This window comes from Lithobates pipiens, unplaced genomic scaffold, assembly GCF_037356315.1.
Source record: "Lithobates pipiens isolate NorthernLeopardFrog02 unplaced genomic scaffold, aLitPip1_a1.2 Scaffold_3, whole genome shotgun sequence".
Classification (NCBI taxonomy): Eukaryota; Metazoa; Chordata; class Amphibia; order Anura; family Ranidae; genus Lithobates; species Lithobates pipiens.
In genome coordinates this window covers 217,437,503-217,459,020 of record NW_027507790.1, presented here as the reverse complement: position 1 = coordinate 217,459,020, position 21,518 = coordinate 217,437,503, and the positions used below count along the sequence as shown (strand labels likewise).

The 21,518-nt window shown below is 42.7% G+C and overlaps 1 protein-coding gene across 2 annotated transcripts in view; it reads left to right on the top strand.

Annotated features, from left to right (window-relative positions):
- LOC143940950 (C4b-binding protein alpha chain-like) overlaps positions 1–21,518 on the top strand; it is a 117,817-nt gene that overhangs the window by 54,435 nt on the left and 41,864 nt on the right. Inside the window, exons 5-6 of one of the 2 annotated variants that reach the window (XM_077462783.1) lie at positions 1,494–1,573; positions 16,657–16,839. In XM_077462783.1, coding sequence (XP_077318909.1) covers positions 1,494–1,573; positions 16,657–16,839 — 263 coding nt within the window. The remainder of the gene's footprint in view (positions 1–1,493; positions 1,574–16,656; positions 16,840–21,518) is intronic. The other variant, XM_077462785.1, reaches the window with a different exon arrangement.

Here is a 21,518-nt window from a genome sequence, read left to right as displayed (position 1 = left end):
ACACACACACACACACACACGGATGCATGCACACACACACACACACACACACACGGATGGATGGACACACACACACACGGATGCATGGACACACACACACACACACACACACACACACACACGGATGCATGGACACACACACACACACACACACGGATGCATGGACACACACACACACACACGGATGCATGGACACACACAGGGATGGATGGACCCACAGGGATGGACGGACACACAGGGATGGACAGGCATGTCTCACCCTCGGCTTATACACGAGTCAATAATTTTTTCCAGTTTTTTGGGGGTAAATTGGGGGCCTCGGCTTATATTCGGGTCGGCCTATACTCGAGTATATACGGTAGTTAGAATTTGACTGGACTTCTACTTTAAACCACCTTTGTCCTGCCTTTCAATTTAGACCTGCTTGATGTTTTTTCAATTACAGCGCACTAGATGTGGTGATATGCGGCAAACCAAGGGCAGCCTTTCCTGTGTCCGCAACAAGTGTACGATGTGCCCCCCAAGATAAAAAGAGGCCCTAACAACAGAAAAAATAAAATCAATCACCCCATTAAAAAAATAAACTCTGAAATACCATAGCCCAAACGCATTTTTAAGCCTGGCAGAAAAAAGCTAGCTAAATGTGAAATACAATTAAATAATAAATAATAATAAAAAAGACTGCTAGGGGGCTCATGAGCCAAACAGTAACTACAGTTGTTGAATTCACACAAACAAAAAGGTAGTCCTAGAATAGATTTTTGGGTCTCTGAGCCCACCATACTGCAATCCACTGTAATATAGCACATTAAAGACTTGTATAGCAACTAACGCCTCCTATTCAAACTGCCAGCTCACCCTGAACAGTTTTACAAATTTCAACTTACATAAATAATTCTCAAAGCACTACAGGTTTTCTAAAAGGATAGCTCAGCAGTAGTTATCTAGTTGCAGCCAGGCCTTGCACAACTCAAATCTTGTACAACATTATCTGGTTGCATCCTGGCCGTGGACAACCTATTTCCCATACACCCAGTAAGTTGAGTCTGACTTACTGTATTTATTTGTGTGTGTGTGCATCTCAGGTTGAGCTATTGAGCTCTGTAAACAATATCTTTTTACAACAGGATAGTCTACAGAGGGTACTATATCAAATGCATGTGTCTATTTCATATGTATCTGAATAAAGAAAGTGTTTTTAAAATATGTGTTGTAAAAACAATATTAACCATTTTTTGGTTCTTTGACTTGTGTAATGCATGAAATGCAGAGATAACTAAGGGCGGATCTCTTTTTTTTTATCTTCAATTGTTTTTTTGTTTTTTTATACTTTTACATATCCCCTTTATAAACTGGTAGAAATGAAATTCCTTATATTTTCAGTTGCTTTATAATTCACCCCAGTTGCCTCTGCCTTTCAGCATTCCAGAGCATTGCTGTAAAAGATATGTTGACAAATGTATTTATTTCTGGTTACGTATTCATCTTTCAAGGTACCATATGGTTTCAAAAAGGAATTACAGAGAGTGTCAAGCAGACGGAACATGGAGTAACATGCTTCCTTCCTGTGAAGGTAAAAAAGTGCTTTAAATCTTATTAAAGAAGAATGTCACAAAGCGCATTGTGGAGTTCTTTAAAGTGGACCTGTCATTAAACTGGAATGTCATTAAAGTTCATATTTCACATAAATTGATGGGACATGTCAATGTAACTCTACCCCCGCAGGAGCCGCTGCAAAGGATAGGTCCTCTTGTTCTGTATCTTGGCCTTTTCAAGAACCTCAACCTCTCTTATTCACCTGGGAATGTAGACCTATATAGATATATATGCATTTATTACCATAAAGTCCACTGAACTGGTTCCTGACACCCAGCAACAATGTTCTCTCATAAAAACAAACATGTCAGAGACTGACAGGATATGAGGTACTGTTAGAAGTGAGACTCCAGATTAACATAAATGGTAACAATGCCACCAGTTGTGCAACTGTGAGCAGAGAAGGAATTTAAACTACAAATGGGTAAGATTATACTGTTCACGTGCACTGATGGCAGCTATGCTATGCCTAGAAAAGCACCAACCAAATAAGTGATGAAACTCAAAGGACCAATTTTGGGGGGGTATAGTGAGAAATAATGGAAGGGACCGTCCCTAATATATTTGTTTGAAAACTTATACTTTATTTTGCAAGAAAATATACAAAAAAATAAATACTTTAAACAGGGTACATTCCACTCTGTACTGCGACGCAGAGCATAAATACACTACACAACAATACAGTTCCAAGCATACAAATAAATTACATTCATCCTGCGGTTTGATGCCTCATGTATTGCGCAGAGTAATGGTACCCCGAAACATCATATCATGCATGATGCCGCCTTACCATGAAAGCATTACAAAGACATGTCGGAAAAATCAGGTCATACTGTCATAGTCAAAGTCAAATGGCATTTCAACGAGCAACAGGTGTGATGGGGGGGTGGAGAAGGTGGGGTAGGGAGGGGAGAAAGCGTTCACAGGCCCGAAGCTTTATTGAATTGCCAAAGGATACATAGTGTGGGGGGGGGGAGAGGGTGGAGGGGGGAGGGGAAATCTTCAGACCTCCTCTTCCTCCTTAAAGTCCATCAAGTGATAGTCTTTGAGCAGACTGTGAACCAGTCTGCGACAGTCCTCGATGGACATCCTCTCCCTCTGGTGGATGAGGTGCTTTCTGGTGCACCAAACAGCGTCCTTAAAGAAGCACAGCACCCGCCAGGCACTATCAATGTCCCCCTGTGAATGAGTTCCACAAAAGAGTCCGTTCAGCACACTAAAGTGTGTGATAGCAGTCTGTGGAACAAAGTCTTTGAGATCAGGTTCCAGAGCCCTCAACAGGCCCTGTGCAAAGGGACACTCCCAGAAAACATGCAGAGCAGTTTCCTCCTGGATGATGCAAAAGGGGCAGTGTCTGTATCTGCACAGGTTTCTGGCATGCATGAATGTCCTGAGTGGCAACCCCCCTTGGATTGCCATCCATGCCAGATCTTTGTGCCTGTTGGTGAGTCTCTTTGAAGAAACATTCCTCCAGATCACTTTGCAAGTGGCTGAAGGGAGGCCTGGAACAGTCTCAACAATGGCCGATGCTCTAATCAACTTGTGGATAGTTTTTGGCTTCCACAAGTCGGGCTTCACTCCATGTAGCCCCAGCTCCTTAATAAACTTGAAAGTGTCCAAGTAGTACCAAGGAGTGTCCCAGTTGTAGGGGATGGAGCTGTCCCATCCAAGGGACCTCCAAAGAGGCAGGAGGAAGAAACGGGACATGGAGTTACCACCAGAGTCTACAGTTCTGTCCACCAAAGTTCTGAGGATGCAGTTACAGGCAAAGAACACCCTCAGTAGAGTGGCGATGTCAGGCACGCTCTTACCGCCCCTGAGGGGTTACTTAAACATAACCGCCCGCTTTACTCTGTCCATTTCGGAGCTCCAGATGAAGTGAAACACCGCCCTGGTGATGGCCTTGCAGGTGTTAGCCCGGGGGGGCCAGGCCTGGGCAAGGTACTGCAACACAGGGAGGATCTCGCTGCAGAGTACCAGTGTTTTACCTTTGATGGTGAGTTCTCGGAGGCTCTAAAGTCCAAACTTTTGTCGCATTTTAGTCAGTCTTTCTTTCCAGGACTTCAGGGCTGCGCCCTCAGCTCCAAACCAGACCCCGAGAATTTTGATGAAATCTGCTTTGATGCTGAAGGGCATGGGTGCAGAATACCGTCACATCATCAATGTAGAGTGAGCACTTGACCTCCCGTCTGTGTGGTCCTGATGCGGTGATCCCTCTGATCCCTGGGTTCCGTCTGATGCTTTGGGCGAAGAGCTCTATACAACAGACAAAAAGCAAAGGTGAGAGAGGGCAGCCTTGTCTGACCCCAGACAACACTGGAAAGGGGTCAGTTTTCTAACCGTTTACCAACACCACACTACAGATGTCATTATACATTACATACGAACAAAACATTTCCCCAAGACCAAACCTGCGCATAGCGCTGCACATAAACTCATGGGAGACACGGTCAAAGGCCTTCTCCTGGTCAAGACTGACCAGGGCCGCGTGCACTCGGCGGCCTTGAATGTACTGGACTGTGTCCCGGACAAGCGCAAGGCTGTCCGCAATATGATCTATCTGCCGGCTATCATTGGGGCCCTTGAATAATGTTTGTGTACTTGATAAAAATCCCCCTGAGAATCTGCATGCAGTGAATAAATCAGTGAAAGCTGGCTTGTCTTGAATACTTGGTGTCTGCCATCAGATTTGGTTGCTGTTAAATGTCCCTGAGCTCACTTTCTTTGAGGAGGATGTAGAGTGGTATTTATAACATAAAATCCTAATTAGGTCAGGTGTACTGGCATTCTGATGCTTAACACTTAATGTCCTGTTCTCACCAGTTCTGTGAAAAATTGCAGAAGATAAGGTAGAAGCATTATTTTGCTGGGAAAGAAATCAATGTATGCATGTGGAGACAGCAGAGAGATAAGAGTTCTGTAGTTCAGCAGGCAGGGTGGACAACACTGCTTAGGATTTCAGTGAAGTAGAGACATTGTGTTGTCAGCTCAAACAGAGGTTGGGAAAACACTGGACTTTTATCAGGTATTTTCCTGTGCATGCATTGTAGAGATATACAATTCATTGACCAAGTCATTATCAGGTACATTGTGGTTGTTTGATAAACATCTGGAATATTTATTCCTGTTCTTTTTCAGCTTTTTCGCAATCAAAATCCACATCTTATTTGAGTTCATCCTGAAACTCAATAGGGACTTTCAGCAAAAGAAGTTTGCCAGGTGAATGCAGATGGTTGGTATTTCAGAGAAATATTGATCAAAAGAAAAAAGTAAAATCACAAGAATCTTCTGTTAGAACCCAATATGAAATGAAAGAGAAAATACATGTTTGGAAAGCTTGCCACAGCAGCTTCCCTGCTCCACTCCGCATCAGGAAACTGTTTCTGTGCCCTCCTGATCCCCCTGTAGTGTGCCCTTCTGAACCCATGTGGTGTGCCTTCCTGACCCCACTGTCCTGACCCCTTTGTATCATACCCTCTTGACTCCCCTGTATTGTGCCCTCCTACTACTACTTATGCCGTGCACACACAATCGCACTATCCGGCGGACCAGAGTCTGGCGGACAATTCGCCCCTGTGTGGGCTCTGGCGGACTTTTTCTTCCCAAAAGTCCGGCATACTTTGAAAGGAGTCTTGATTCAAATCTGCCCGTCTGTGTGCTAGTCCGCCGGACTTTTGAAATGAACGGACTTGCCCACACACGGAGTAAAGTCCGTTCATTTTGAACGTGGCTCCAGGTAGACGGAACTAGCGAAGGAAGTCAATGTCGCCGCCTCCATCGGGTAGATTAGCACCTCACTAGCCCCATCACCTGGTATGGATTTAATTAGATTGGATTTAATAAGGAGGCCCCCAGATTCCCCATTCACCTGGGGAAAAAAGTGTACATAAAAAAACACAACACAGGTTTTTAAAGTACTTTATTAGACAGCTCTGGGTGTTTTCTTCTGTCTTCATGTGGTCTTCTCGCTGGGCTCCTCTACTATCTTCTGCTCTTCTACTAGCGGAGGAGCCCGGCTTTCTCCTTCGTCGCCGCCGCCATCCAGGGGTCTTCTTCCGACTTCGGGGTCTTGTCCCACTCTTCGGTTCTTCTTGCCGGGCCTCTGCTATCTTCTTACAGCTCTTTTACTAGCGTTGGCTTTGTACTGCTCACCTGGTTGCCGCCACACACGCTTAACATCTTCTGAACTAAATATGTTTATCTTGGTCTCATCAGACCACAGGACATGGTTCCAGTAATCCATGTCCTTAGTCTGCTTGTCTTCAAAGTTTGCGGGCTTTCTTGTGCATCATCTTTAGAAGAGGCTTCCTTCTGGGAGGACAACCATGCAGACCAATTTGATGCAGTGTGCAGCATATAGTCTGGACGCAGACAGGCTGACTCCCCACGCTTTCAACCTCTGCAGTAATGCTGCCAGCACACATACGTCTATTTCCCAAAGACAACCTCTGGATATCACGCTGAGCACATGCACTCAACTTCTTTGGTCAATCATAGTGAGGCCTGTTTTGAGTGTAAACTGTCCTGTTAAACCATTATATGGTCTTGGCCACCATGCTGCAGCTCAGTTTCAGGGTCTTGTCAATATTCTTATAGCCTAGGCCATCTTTATGTAGAGCAACATTTCCTTTTTCTGGATCCTCAGAGAGTGAGAGCGATAACACTAAATTTAACACACCAATACACACAATGTAACCATAACGAGTCACATGTCACCGGAAGTGAAAATGGCTAATTGGGCCCAATTAGGACATTTTCACTTAGGGGTGTACTCACTTTTGTTGCCAGCAGTTTAGACATTAATGGCTGTGTGTTGAGTTGTTTTGAGGGCACAGCAAATTGACACTGTTATACAGGCTGTACACTCTCTACTTTACATTGTAGCAAAGTGTAATTTCTTCGGTGTTGCCACATGAAAAGATATAATAAAAATTTACAAACATGTGAGATTTGTACTCACTTTTGTGAGATACCGCACCTACCCTTATTACTCATTCCAAAAAAAATAAAATAATTAAAAACACCAACAGAAGTAGTGTGCATGCGCGCAGTGTTGGGAACAGTCATGTACTGACTGAGCTCCTCATGCCTCCGGCTCTAAAAAGCATATAAACAAGCTATAAGGGACACTTGAATTAACGGAATACCGACAGCCCGCAGATCGGGAATGAATAATGCAGCGGAGGACAGCAGGGAAAAAAAAAACCTCCAGCAACCCCAGCAGCCTAGAACAACGCAAGCCTATCAGGCCCAGAAGCAGTCTCCCCAGACTAAGACTGCGCCGGGGAAGGGAAACACTGTGTGCAGCAGCCTCCAGACCCAGCAGCAGTCTCCCCAGGCCAGCATGGTGCAGGGGAGGGGAGGGGAAGTCCCAATCTCAGGAAGAGCTTTCCACACCAGAAGGTGAGCACCCACAGTTGTCTCCCTTGTCCATTCCCCCAGACAGGGCTTTTCTATATGCTGATTTCCCAGCCTCCTCCACAGACAGGCAAATGGCAGAACTTGCTCAGCTGGCTCTGAGCCAAAACAGTTCTGTGCATACTCAGCCACCTATTCTTACCACTACGTATTCAGGAGATGCAGTTCGTCTGGCTAGATTTTCTGCACTCCTGCAACAGAAACTGTCTAAAGCCTGTATGATTATAACTACTGGACTGAAAGATGATTTTCAAAATATAAGGGAAAGGCTGGACAGTATTGAATCTAAAATGGATGGTACCGTGAAGAGAGTTAACCAAAATTCCGGAATGATTTCATCCCTACAAGACCAACTAGATCAGGCAAACTCAAAGATAGAAGACCTGGAAAACAGTTCTAGGAGGTATAACGTCCCTGTGCGGTGCCTCCCAGAATCAGTGGTGGACTTAGAAGATACTATAAAATCCCTGATGAAAGATTTAATACCAGATATCTCCCCTCACAAGCTGGAAATAGACAGGGTACACCGAGTCTTGATGGCACCCAGGCTGGATGGCCTTCTGTGAAATGTGATAGTTAAGCCACATTTTTACAGAATTAAGGAAAGGATAATGGAGGCTAGAACCAAAGGCAATATATCCCTCTTGTGACGTTCGTTCCGGCTCTTTGCTGATGTCTCTTAAGCGACGATCCATAACGGGAAACTGCTGAAACCGCTAATAACCCACCTGATCAACCCCCAAATCAAGTATCTATGGCCGTTTTCATTCTGATTATCATTTACATATAGGGGAAATCCCACTCCTTTGCCTATTTCCAGTCTGGTGAGGAGCTGCTGCTAGATTTAGGATTGATTTCTGTCAGGGCTGGGCTCAACGCTTCCTTCTCTGAGCTGGCTGCTCAGCTGTCAGCTAATTGCCAGCTCCTATCTCTCCACAGTTACTCAGCTGTTCATGATATCCTGCTTGTCAGTCCTGCCTACTTAAGCCGTCCAGTCCAGAGGTTCTCTGCCTTTGCCTTGGTCACCATCACAGAAACTATTGCCTGCGATCCTGTTCAAGACTTGCTTTGCTGATATCCCTTCTGGCTCCAGATCCTGCTTGCTGTTCCACTACATTGATCCCTGACTTGTGGCTTGGCTGACTATACGTTCCGGTTACTGAAATTTGGCTATGTTTTGACTACGTTTGTTCTCTTATTATTATTTCTTTTAATATTATCTTATTATTAAACAAGTGTGATTTAACTGTACTTCTGGCTCGGCCTGATTTCATGGTTTCTAACAGTAGACGAAGGCCATGAATTCAGAAGATGCAGTCAATCCACTTGTTGGTAATATTTTTTCCAGATTAGATGAACTTTACCTCTTTTAAGGAGCGCTTGCGGAAACCTCCTGTACATTTGTTTTCGAGCTTTGCAGTCCCACCCGTGCCATCCTCACCTCCCATGCCTCCTGGTACTGAGTCGGTCAGTGAAGGTGAACCCATGAACTTGGGTTTCACATGTCTCTCTGCAGATGAGAGAACCTTTAGGAGGAGAGAGAGATTGTTCTTTTATTGTGGCCAGGCAGGTCACTTTTTGAAGTCTTATCCTACCCGAACCTTGAGGTCCTGTCACGAACAGACCTTAGGTGGCGTTGTTTCATCACCAGTTATCCAGAAGGATAAGCCCCTGGTTTTGGTCACCCTTTCTTGGGCTGAGTCGTCCATCGAGATACAGACTCTAATCAACTCTGGGGCTGTGCAGGCCTGTTCATTGATGCTGCCTTTGTATCAGAGCACTTGATTCCATTGCAGCTGCGTGATACTCCACTTACAATAGATAATGCTGCGCTATTTTCAATAATAAAGTGCAAAGTGTCTAGTATATCAAAAAATAAATTAAATCAAGGAATATATTATATTAAATTATCCCAAGAGAAGTGCAACATATGGTGTGCTTTCCGCAATCTGGCCAAAACAACCAAAAGTGCAGAGTGCTAATTGAAATGTGCTAGATATAAGTGCCAAGTGCTACAAAAAGGAGGGCTGAAGATCCTTAGTATTAATCTTGTTAAGGAGTGAAGGAACAAAAGCTCCTCAAAGTAATCCTACTCTTATTATCCCTGCGAACAAAAATGGGATACAAGGTACAGGTGAAAAAAAAAAATATATATATATATTTAAATAGTAATATTAATAGTGTAATTTTATTATTATATAAATAAATAAATGCACAACCTAGCACCAACATAAATTAATAAATAATGATATCCCAAGATGTAACGGGCAATAAGTGAATAAATTAAATTGTGATAAGAATCATATACACACCGGGTGTTACAAAAGGAGAAAATATTACAATTAATAAACTATATAGATAAATAGTGCAGAGCAACACAACCCGTGTGCCCACTAAGAAATCAAATATAAAAAATATACTTTCAATAATTTTAATAAAAATTATAATAATTAGTCATCCGGAAAAATAGTTAACATTGATAGAAAGTATTAATATGCAAATAAATATGTATAAAAATGTACTTATCCAGGGAAGATCTCACTAAGGAGGGGAGGGTTGACGCGTCCTGGGTGTATAAGCAACTTCAGATCAATGAAGATGTCAGAGGAAAGATTGCCACACTTATCCTCCTTCAATAGTAATTAGCCTCCAATCCGGTAGTTCCGTTTAAAAAAAGAAGAAAGGTAACATTGCACAATATTGTAACCACAAACACAGCTGAATTAGCATAAAGAGCCACTCACATATCTATAAGAATGAGAGCACAATACGATTCTTGCGCTCTCATTTTTACACATATTTATTTGCATAATAATATTTTCTATCAATGTGAACTTTTTTCCGGATGACTAATTATTATAATTTTTACTAAAATGATTGAAAATATATTTTTTATATTTGATCACTTAGTGGGCACACTGGTTGTGTTGCTCTGCACTATTTATCTATATAGTTTATTAATTTTAATATTTTCTCCTTTTGTAACACCTGGTGTGTATATGATTCTTATCACAATTTAATTTATTCACTTATTGCCCGTTACATCTTGGGATATCATTATTTATTAATTTATGTTGGTGCTAGGTTGTGGATTGATTCACAATTAATTAATTTATATAATTATAAAATTACACTATTAATATTACTATTTAAATATATATATATATATATATATATATATATATATATTTTCTTTTTTTTCACCTGTACCTTGTATCCCATTTTTGATCACAGGGATAATAGGAGTAGGATTACTTTGAGGAGCTTTTGTTCCTTCACTCCTTAACAAGATTAATACTAAGGATCTTCAGCCCTCCTTTTTGTAGCACTTGGCACTTATATCTAGCACCTTTCAATTAGCACTCTGCACTTTTGGTTGTTTTGGCCAGATTGCGGAAAGCACACCATATGTTGTACTTCTCTTGGGATAATTTAATATAATATATTCCTTGATTTGATTTATTTTTTGATATAACAGACACTTGGCACTTTATTATTGAAGATAGCACAGCAATATCTATTGTATTATACTTATTTTTGGTTGGCTGGTCTGTTTTGAGTGCTTTCAGCAGTTTTCTCTTTCTTTATTTAATTTATTTAATTTATTATTATTTTTGTACTTAATATTTTTCTACTCATTTCAGGCGCTTGAGTAATTTTTCCTTTCGTGATACTCCACTTGCCATTGAGGATTTTGATGGAAGGCCCTTCTCCATAAGATAATCCAATTCCAAGTTATTTCTTCATCTAAGTTTCCGCTGGTTATTGGTTATCCTTGGTTACAGAGGCACAACCCCTCTTTTGATTTGCTCCGTGCTGAGGTTCTCTCCTGGTCACCCCAATGCAGTGAGATATGCTTCCAGAGGGTAGCCAAGGTCCTGTGGGTGGCTTTAAAAGAGTTCAGATCTTCAGAGGAAGATGTGATCATGCTCCAGGAAACACACTTCTGCAGTGGGGGTTCAATTAAGTTTGCCTCTAAATACTTCCATCCTCCTACCTTGCCTCTGATTCAACAGGGAAGGCAGGACTAGCAATAACTAATAAAAAAAAACATGCCCTATTAGGGTCAAAACCTCATACATTGACCCTCATGGAAGGTTTATTATCCTGGTGTGTGATTACATGACCTCCTCCTTTACTCTGTTCAACATATATGCCTTTAACTCTGGGCAAATTGATTTTCTTAATGGGATTTTTGAATCCACCCAATTCCACTCCCAACCCTTTATGATTATAGGAGGTGATTTCAACCTGTTTTTTTTCCCACTAAAGATAGACAGACCTTGGTCCTTCACGGAAGGTCTCCTCTCTAGCCACTTCCCCCCCAAGTGTATTAGATCTCACCACCTGTTTGATTTGTGGAGGATTAAACACCCCTCCGCCAAGCAATTTACATTTTACGCCATGGCCCATAAAATGTACTCTAGATTAGATCACTTTTTTATTTCGGCCCCACTAGTTCCCCATATTGTAGAATCCAACATTTCTCCCATCACATGGTCTGACCTTGCCCCTATCTTCCTGAATGTCCTTCAGTCTCCATCCTCCCCCAAGACATGTCAATGGCACCTTAATGACCAGAGGAATTTTTTCAATTAAATCAGGGCTCTGTTCAAGATTCCTCTACGTTGTGGGAGGCACATAAGGCATACTTTCATGGCATGTATATCATGGAAGGCTCTCGTCTAAAGAAAGATAGGGCTATACTTACACAATCTCTACTGACTGAGCTAGAGCGTCGGCTCTTGTGTAAACCCAAAGTACCTAGTCTACGTAAAGTCATGTCCCCTTGGGAACAACTGCGATCCCTAGCCCCAAGTAAGACAGCTAAATCTCATATATGGGCCAAGAAGAAATTCTGCAAAATTTCGAATAAGCCTCAGAGAATGCAGGTAAATAAACTCCACCCTCGTCCTTTCCATTCCTTTCCTGATTCTCTTCTTCAGGCAGATGGGTCCAGGACTCATTGTCCCCTTACTATGACCAAGACCTTTGGTTCCTTTTATCACAAACTTTATAACTGTTTAACCCCCGAAAATCAGTTCAACCTTTCACAGGACAACTTTGACAGTTTCTTTAAGGATCTCTCGCTGCCAAAGTTGTCCTCTTCTGACTTAGTTACACTCAATGCAGCCATATCTTTTGAAGAACTCTCAAATACAATTAAAGACCTCCCACTCCATAAGTCCCCTGGTCCTGATGGACCCCCCTAGTTTTACTGGAAGACTTTTCTAAACGTCCTAGCCCCTCATATGCTGGATTTATATGGTACTATATTTCAAGGAAAATCTCTGCATAAGCAGTTCTCGCACGCATACATTTCTGTCATTCCTAAACCCAGTAAGGACCCTTCTCTCTCCGACAATTATAGGCCCGTAGCCCTATTAAACTCGGATTACAAGATATTTACAAAAATTCTAGCATGTGGATTATTAACTAGTTTGGGAATAAACTGAGACAAAGACCAAGTGGGTTTTGTACCACCCAGGCATGCGGACTATAGATCTGATCGATCTCCTTAATATATTTCCTCGCCCAGCTATTATTTTAAGTCTGGATGCCCAAAAGGCCTTCGATAGTTTGAGCTGGCCGTATATGTTCTCCACCTGAATGCAATATGGCTTGAGGGGCTCTTTTTTAAAGCACTAGAAACATTATACTCAGATCACAGCTCAGGTACAAATGTCCTTATTCCTGTCGCCCCACTTCCCCATGACAAATGGTACTAGCCAGGGGTGTCCTCTCTCCCCACTGATTTTTATTTTGTGCCTAGAGCCCCTGGCAGATGCCATTCAACCAAATCCAGATATATATGGGGTCGTGATGCGACAGAGGGAGTACAAACTATATTTTTGCAGATGACGTTTTGTTGACTCGTACTAACCCCCTCATATCACTCACTTCTTTACACCACCTTCTAACCTCCTTTAGTGCCATTTCAAGATATAAGGTCAACACGGTAAAGACCGAGGCTCTTCCATTGCATATACCATCGACACTTCTGACCAACTTGAACAAACATATCTGTATATCAGTTACTTCAATATCCATACAGATGGTGCCCTAATTCACTCAAATATCTAGGCATACAACTGACTTCCTTTTACTCTACTCTATATTCTACTAATTACCCTCCCTTGATCCAGGACATTTTCAGACTCCTTCAGCAATGGATGAACTACTCCCTTTCCCTTTTAGGTAGAATTAACATTCTAAAAATGTCCATTTTGCCCAGGTTGCTTTATTTCTTTGAGACTTTGCCGGTTGCTGTACCAATGTCCCAACTTAAGGCCCCACAAAGAAGTCTCCTTCAATTTATTTGGAATGGGGTGGCCCACCATATTTCGAGTTCAATGGCCTTCTCATTAAAGACGAGGGGTGGACTAGGAGCACCTTATATTGTTAAATATTATTATGGCTCTCACCTACAAGCTGCTCTCTCTTGGTCTAGCCTGATGGCTCCCAATCGCTGGTCGGAGATTGAGAAGGGGTTTTAGTACCCGCTTTATCCGGGATCCCTATTGTAGTCTCAATCTGGTGAAGCGTATGTGCATTGCTCCAATGATCTTTACCCTTTCAATTTAGCGTAAATGCTTTCTAAGGTGCTCTCTCTCTTCACCATGCCCTCCCCTTGCTACTATTTTGTTCAATCCGATGATACTGGATAGTTTGTCTCTAGGCCATGTAATGCCATGGATTCAAGCCTCTCTGTTCTAATTCTGGTACACCCAGTCACACTTAGGTTAAATACTTGATCTTCCTGCGCATGTTTTATTTTTATCTACAAGTCAGACATTTTTTCCACTCGTTGTTCTCATCTCTGACCCTAGATAAGCCCACCTCTTTTGAATATCTCTGTGCCCAAGGTCCACAACAGTTACATCTGGTGTCCTCCATATATCGCATTCTCCAGGAAGCCACCCCTCTCATGAGATGAGATTGGCTCTGAAGTGTTCTTCTCCGGGGCTAGAGTGCAGCCACGTTCACTACCCTCTACTCTACTTTCTGTCGCCTCTTTTCTCTTTCTCTCCTCCCTCAATCTGAATTTGCCTTTCAATGAGCCCAAGGACCAATTACGGTCCCTGGCACTACGTGGAAGTTAAGTTAGTAGGTTACTTCAAGTAGTCATAGCAGAGGGGGATGGGGATTTATCCTTCACTGTTCCCCATGTTACACATTGGAATATACCTATGCAGTACTTACAGTGAAAAGAGGGGCTCTAGAAATAAAATGACACTATATATGCACACCCCCCCTCCAAGCGTGGTATACTTCCAGTGACATGAGTGGGGAAGACACAAAACATTTTGAAAGCTCGTCACTCTATGTTATTCCAACATTTCATAAGTTCTACAGTGTACATTTACAGATTCTCGTTTTTTAGGTTTGACTTTTTTCATATAAAACTAATATGTGGAAGATGATACATTAAAGAGGAAGTAAACCCTATTGAGTTTACTTCCTCTTTCATTCCCTGCAAAGGCAAAGCATAATGGACCACTATGCATCGCATAGTAGACCATTATGTGTCACTTACCTGACACAGGAGCCAGCAAAGTCACCGCTGTCCCCTGTAGTCCGGCGTATCCATCTTCTCGGTGGGGTCTCGCAGCTCCGCCGCTGTAATTTGGCGAAGCCGCAATGACATCACTCCCGCGCATGTGCACGGGAGCCGACACGCGCGGCAGCTCCGTAGTTGGAAATGCCAAGCTCAGTGCGCCTGCGCGCCGCTGTCTTCGGGCAAATATCTCATAAACTAAGGTTAATAGGTTTAGGAGATATTTCTTGAACCTACAGGTAAGCCTTAATCTAGGCTTACCTGTAGGTCAAAGTGTGTTGTAAGGGTTTACAACCACTTTAAGTTTCACATCAATATACAGTGGTGTGAAAAAGTGTTTGCCCCCTTCCTCATTTCCTGTTCCTTTGCATGTTTGTCACACTTAAGTGTTTCGGAACATCAAACCAATTTAAACAATAGTCAAGGACAACACAAGTAAACACAAAATGCAATTTGTAAATGAAGGTGTTTATTATTAAAGGTGAAAAAAAATCCAAACCATCATGGCCCTGTGTGAAAAAGTGATTGCCCCCTAAACCTAATAACTGGTTGGGCCACCCTTAGCAGCAACAACTGCAACCAAGCGTTTGCGATAACATGCAATGAGGCTTTTACAGCGTCCTGGAGAAATTTTGGCCCACTCATCTTTGCAGAATTGTCCTAATTCAGTTACATTAGAGGGTTTTCGAGCATGAACGGCCTTTTTAAGGTCATACCACAACATCTCAATAGGATTCAGGTCAGGGCTTTGGCTAGGCCACTCCAAAGTCTTCATTTTGTTTTTCTTCAGCCATTCGGTGGTGGACTTGCTGGTGTGTTTAGGATCATTGTCCTGCTGCAGAACCCAAGTTCGTTTCAGCTTGAGTACATGAACAGATGGTCGGACATTCTCCTTCAGGATCTCTTGGTAGACAGCAGAATTCATAGTTCCTTTTATCACGGCAAGTCTTCCAGGTCCTGAAGCAGCAAAACAGCCCCAGACCTTCACACTACCACCACCATATTTTACTGTTGGTATAATGTTCTTTGGACACACACCTTCCAAAGAGTTCCACTTTTGTCTCATCGGTCCACAGAATGTTGTCCCAAAAGTCTTGGGGATCATCAAGATGTGTTGTGGAGAAATTGAGACGAGCTTTGATGTTCTTTTTGCTCAGCAGTGGTTTTCTCCTTGGAACTCTGCCATGCAGGCCATTTTTGCCCAGTCTTTTCCTGATGGTGGAGGCATGAACGCTGACCTTAACTGAGGCAAGTGAGGCCTGCAGTTCCTTGGACGTTGTTGTGGGGTCTTTTGTGACCTCTTGGATGAGTCGTCGCTGCGCTCTTGGGGTAATTTTGGGCGGCCGGCCACTCCTGGGAAGGTTCACCACTGTTCCATGTCTTCGCCATTTGTGGATAATGGCTCTCACTGTGGTTCGCTGGATTCCCAAAGCTTTGGAAATGGCTTTATAACCCTTTCCAGACTGATAGATCTCAATTACTTTCTTTCTCAATTGTTCCTGAATTTCTTTGGGTCTCGGCATGATGTGTAGCTTTTAAGGATCTTCTGGTGGACCTTACTGTGTCAAGCAGCTCCTATTTAAGTGATGCCTTGATTGTGAACAGGTGTGGCAATAATCAGGCCTGGGTGTGGCTAGAGAAATTGAACTCAGGTGTGGACAACCACAGTTATAGTATGTTTTAACAAGGGGGGCAATCACTTTTTCACACAGGGCCATGATGGTTTGGATTTTTTTTCACCTTTAATAATAAACACCTTCATTTACAAATTGCATTTTGTGTTTACTTGTGTTGTCCTTGACTATTGTTGAAATTGGTTTGATGTTCTGAAACACTTAAGTGTGACAAACATGCAAAGGAACAAGAAATGAGGAAGGGGGCAAACACTTTTTCACACCACTGTATGCTCTTCTGTGCTGTAACCGAATCATCGCCGGTTTGTTAATGTGCAATTACTTCTTATTACAACGGCAAATGCTGACTTTTCTGAATAAAAATGTTGGAAAAGAAAAACACCAACAGGGTGAAAATATCTATCATCTGTTTTCATTTACTAAGCATACAGATACATTTTTGCCTTTCAGTTGTAATGTGTCCCCCTCCTCCAACGATTGCTAATGGGACTTTTTCCCCTGTAAAAGAAGAGTATGAATTTTCAGATGCTGTAAGATATAAATGCACCAGTCCTAACATGGTCACAGAGTATGACAGCTCTGTATTCTGCATGGACAATGGAAACTGGAGTGATCCCCAACCACGCTGTATAGGTGAGACTTTTCAGTGTTTTTTTTTTTTCTGGAACACAGTAAAATTGGCCATATATGACATATGTAATAGATCATGTCTTAACAATCATGTACTAAGAAGATCCAAAAATGATCACACATACGTTTTTCATAGGTCTAGGTTTTAGTAATTATTTGTTGGATATCATAAATATTCCCAAAATTGTCTTTTATTGGGAGAAAAATGTTTTCTTTGTATGAAAAGAAAAACTCCAAAATCTCTGAAAGGCAAAAGATTACCCTATTATAGTGCAAAAACTTGCCCACCCCTTCCTCTCTCCTGCACATTTCTACTGTCCAGTGAAGCCCCAACATAGTGGTGGGCCAATGGGATTGTGTAGGGACAAAGGATTAGCAAGGTGCTTTGACACTACCTATAAGTGTTGGGGCTTTGTCAGAACAGCCCATTGAAGACATTTCCTTCATTTTCTGACTTGTAGACTCCAAAGAAAGTGTGAAAATCTCCCAACAAACAGTTGTCACCTGAAAAATTGTTTCCCCTCTATTCTTTTTCCACAATTAAAGATTTTCAATCTTTTCTCACTTACAGTACCACTGACAAGGGTCACTAGGACAAATATAAGACAGTGAAACTCCCCAGTTGGGACACAGCACTAAAACTTGACAGGTTTAACCTTTCCCTACTATATCCAAATTAAAAAAAACAAACACATTTTTTGATCTGGACACACTTTGGGATGTGTTGATAATTACATTCATTCTCTGTGAATGCTGGCAAAATAAAATGTTCCTAAGCTATTTTCTCTCCAGGTCAGATGTTCTTCATTTATAATAGCGTGAATCAACAAAATACTGCAATATGGCCACTAGATGGAGCTGATTATCATAGAAAAGAAATACTTCTTTACTATGATTCACTCTATTCTTATGCATAACGAACATCCTACTTGGAAAGAAAATAGATTAGAAACATATGATATTGCAGGCTTACACAAAACAAATGTACATTAAATTTCACAGGGAAAATAGCTCTGCACATTTTTATACATACACCCCTTTAAGATCTTTTTGTAAATCTGAATGCATGGTAAATATATGTCAAGTATACAGCATAGTATCTCAAATATCTGAGTACACTAGACTCAGGTGTGGTTATGTCAGATTTTAAACCAATAGTGGGCTTTTTATTAATACTTTTACAGAGAAACCCTTATTATTAGTGTTTGAAGACTGAATTACATTTTCATAAACACACAAAAAAAAAAACATAACTGAACAGTGGCCTTAGACATAAAAAATCTCCCAATAAAATGGCTAACTACCCAGGGTTTTTTTTTTTTTTAGATGATTAGTGTTAATCAAATTCAATGACTGTATTCTTTTAAAATTAGGCTAAAAATTTGACAGCTTCCAGCTGTCAGCAGTTGCTAGGGAAGCAGCGGGTGCTTGTATCCGTCTAGTTTTTACCATCCACTGATGTCACCTGGCCTATTCACATATGTAGCCTGGAATCCCCAGGCCACATAACATTGGCTAAATATAGCCTTTAATAAAGGACTTGTCAGACATTTTGTGTCCCCATTTTTGTTTTTTGAGTAGAGGTACTACATTGGGCAGAGGAGATAACTAGGGGCCCTTATTTTTAAAGGTGGCTTCCAGATTCTGTTAAGCCCCAAACCACCAGTCAGGTTTGTGGGAAGAGGCCCTTGTCCTCACCAACATGGGGATTGCAAGGCACTCATGTGGCCTGGTATGGTTCAGGAGGGGGGTGCACACTCCACCCCCCCCCTTTTTCCTGGCCAGTCAGGCTGCATGCTCTGTTTAAAGGTCTAGCATGATTTTTTAGGAAGATTTAAAGCTTTTCTTTGTTTTGATTTTTTTTTTTTTAATGGAGATCCATCTTAACATCCATACCAAATCCAAAGGGTCTGGGGAGACCTCAATTTTTTTTTTTGCCTAAAGTACCACCTTTAAATTCATACCAGACTCAAATGGTCTGGTATGTATTTTTGGGGGGACTCTACACACATTTTCCTTTTAATTCTAGGATGTGCTATAGCCAAACTGACATTTACAACGAAAATAAACCTGCAAAGGTCCTCAAAATACATAGCAGACCCTTAAAGAGGTCTATATGCTGTTTAAAAGAAAAAACAAATTTAATTTGCCAGCAATTAACACTTTTTTTCCTTTGTAAATGTCAGTGCTGCTGTAGCATTTTCGGTGCATCACCAAGGTGACACCTTCAGGATTAGGGCACTCCCTCAGGTATGTTATTTAACCACTAGAGATCCACGCTATAGCATATCAATGAAGGAGAAAAATTACCTGTTTGCAAAATTTTATAACAAACTATGAAACATGATTTTTATTTTTTTTTCAAAATTTTCCATCTTTGTTTGTTTAGCAAAAAATAAAAGTCCCAGCTGTGATTAAATACCACCAAAAGAAAGGTCTATTTGTGGAAAAAAAATGATAAAAATGTAATTTGGGTACAGTGTTGTATGACTGTGCAATTGTCATTCAGTAAGCAAGTGGTTAAAATAATTGGTTATTTTTCATGTTTAATTTTAAGCATTTAAAATCACTGCTCCTGTTCGAATAGAGCTTTTTAAAAAAAAAAAAAAATAATAATAATTGTGCATTGGTGCATGTTCCCCGGGGCAGTGTCAACTCCCATGCTATCTTTGCCACTTCATTCTCTATTAGCCCAGAAAATTGGAGTTATTAATTTGACAAGTTTGGCTAAAAATGATTTCAATGGGGGTCAGGTTCGGCATCTGAACTTCGCCCAAAGCTGCTTGAACCATACCCAAGGCAGGTCAGCTCATCCCTAATAAAAAAAAAATATGTATATATATATATACACACACACACACACAGTAAAACCATGGTTTGTGAGTAACTTGGTTTGAGAGCGTTTTGCCAGACAAGCAAAATTTGATATACAAGTGATGTCTTGATATACAAGTAGCGTCATGTCACAACTGAGTATAAAAGAGAAGAGAGGCAATATGGCTACATTTAATGAAGGTACAACATTTAGTGCCAGTTCACACTGGGACGACTTGTCAGGTGACTTAGCCACCTGACGAGTCGCATCCCTTTCTGTACAATAAAACCTGTACGACTTTGGGGGCGACTTGAGGCAACTTGCATTGCCTTCTATAGAGAAGTCGTTTTCCAAGTCGCCCCAGCTGTCGTGTCCAGGTCGCCTGAGGCAGTCGTGCTGCCTCAGTGTGAACTGACACTTATGCCACGTACACACGATCAGACTATCCGGCGGACTTAGTGTGGCGGACAAACTGCCGTAAAGTCCGCCGGACTTTCCGAATGAGCGAACCTGCCCACAGACGTGACTATGTCCGCCGGACTATCCGCCGTACTTTTGAAGTAAACGGACTTGCCCACACACAGGGAGGAAAGTCCGTTCATTTTGAGCACAGCTCCAGGCAGCCGGGACCAGCGAAGGAAGCATCGCTGGCCCGTCACCTGGTATGGAGTTAAAGGGGAAGCCCTACGCTGAAGAAACGGCATGGGGGTCCCCCCCTATGTCCATATCAGACCCTTATCCGAGCACGCAACCCGGCCGGTCAGGAAAGGGGTTGGGGACGAGCGAACGGCCTCCCCTCCTGAGCTGTACCAGGCCACGTGCTCTCAACATGGGGGGGGTGCTTTGGGGAAGGGGGGGCCACGTGGCCACCCCACCCCAAAGCACCTTGTCCCCATGTTGATGAGGACAAGGGCCTCTTCCCGACAACCCTGGTCGTTGGTTGTCAGGGTCTGCGGGCGGGGGGCTTATCGGAATCCCTTTAATAAGGGGGCCCCCGGATCCTGGCCCCCCACCCTATGTGAATGAGTATGGGGTACAATGTACCCCTACCCATTCACCTGTGAAAAAAATGTAAAAAAAAACACAACACACAAGGGTTAAAAATAGTTTATTGCACAGCTCCGGGGGTCTTCTTCCGTCTTCGGGGGTCTTCTCGCCGGACTCCTCCGCTATCTTCTGCTAGCTCTTTTACTAGCGGAGGAGCCCGGCTTTCTTCTTGGTCGCCGCCCTCTTCTTCCGACTTCGGGGGTCTTGTCCCCCTCTTTGGTTCTTCTTGCCGGGCCTCCGCACCTTCTTCTAGTTCTTTTACAAGCGGTGGCCTGGTCTTCTACCGCCGCTGTCTTCGTTGTTATCGTCGCCTTCTGTTCTTCTCTTCTTCTTGAGCTGTTGCCTCATCGCTGTCTCTGGCCACAATGACAGGCACGCGGCATGCGGCGACTTATATAGGGACACCGCCGGGTGATGTCCCCGCCCATTATGATGTCACAGTCCCTGCGGCGACGACGACAAAGACAGCGGCGATAGAAGACCGGGCCATCGCTTGTAAAAGAGCTAGAAGAAGGCGCGGAGGCCCGGCAAGAAGAACCGAAGAGGGGGACAAGACCCCTGAAGAGGGGAACAAGACCCCCGAAGTCAGAAGAAGAGGGCGGTGACGAAGAAGAAAGCCGGGCTCCTCTGCTAGTAAAAGAGCTAGCAGAAGATAGCGGAGGAGTCCGGCGAGAAAATCCCCGAAGATGGAAGAAGACCCCCGGAGTTGTGCAATAAACTTTGTACTACATTGTACCCCATACTCATTCACATAGGCTGGGGGGCTGGGATCCGGGGGACCCCCTTATTAAAGGCGGCTCATGGATTCCGATAAGCCCCC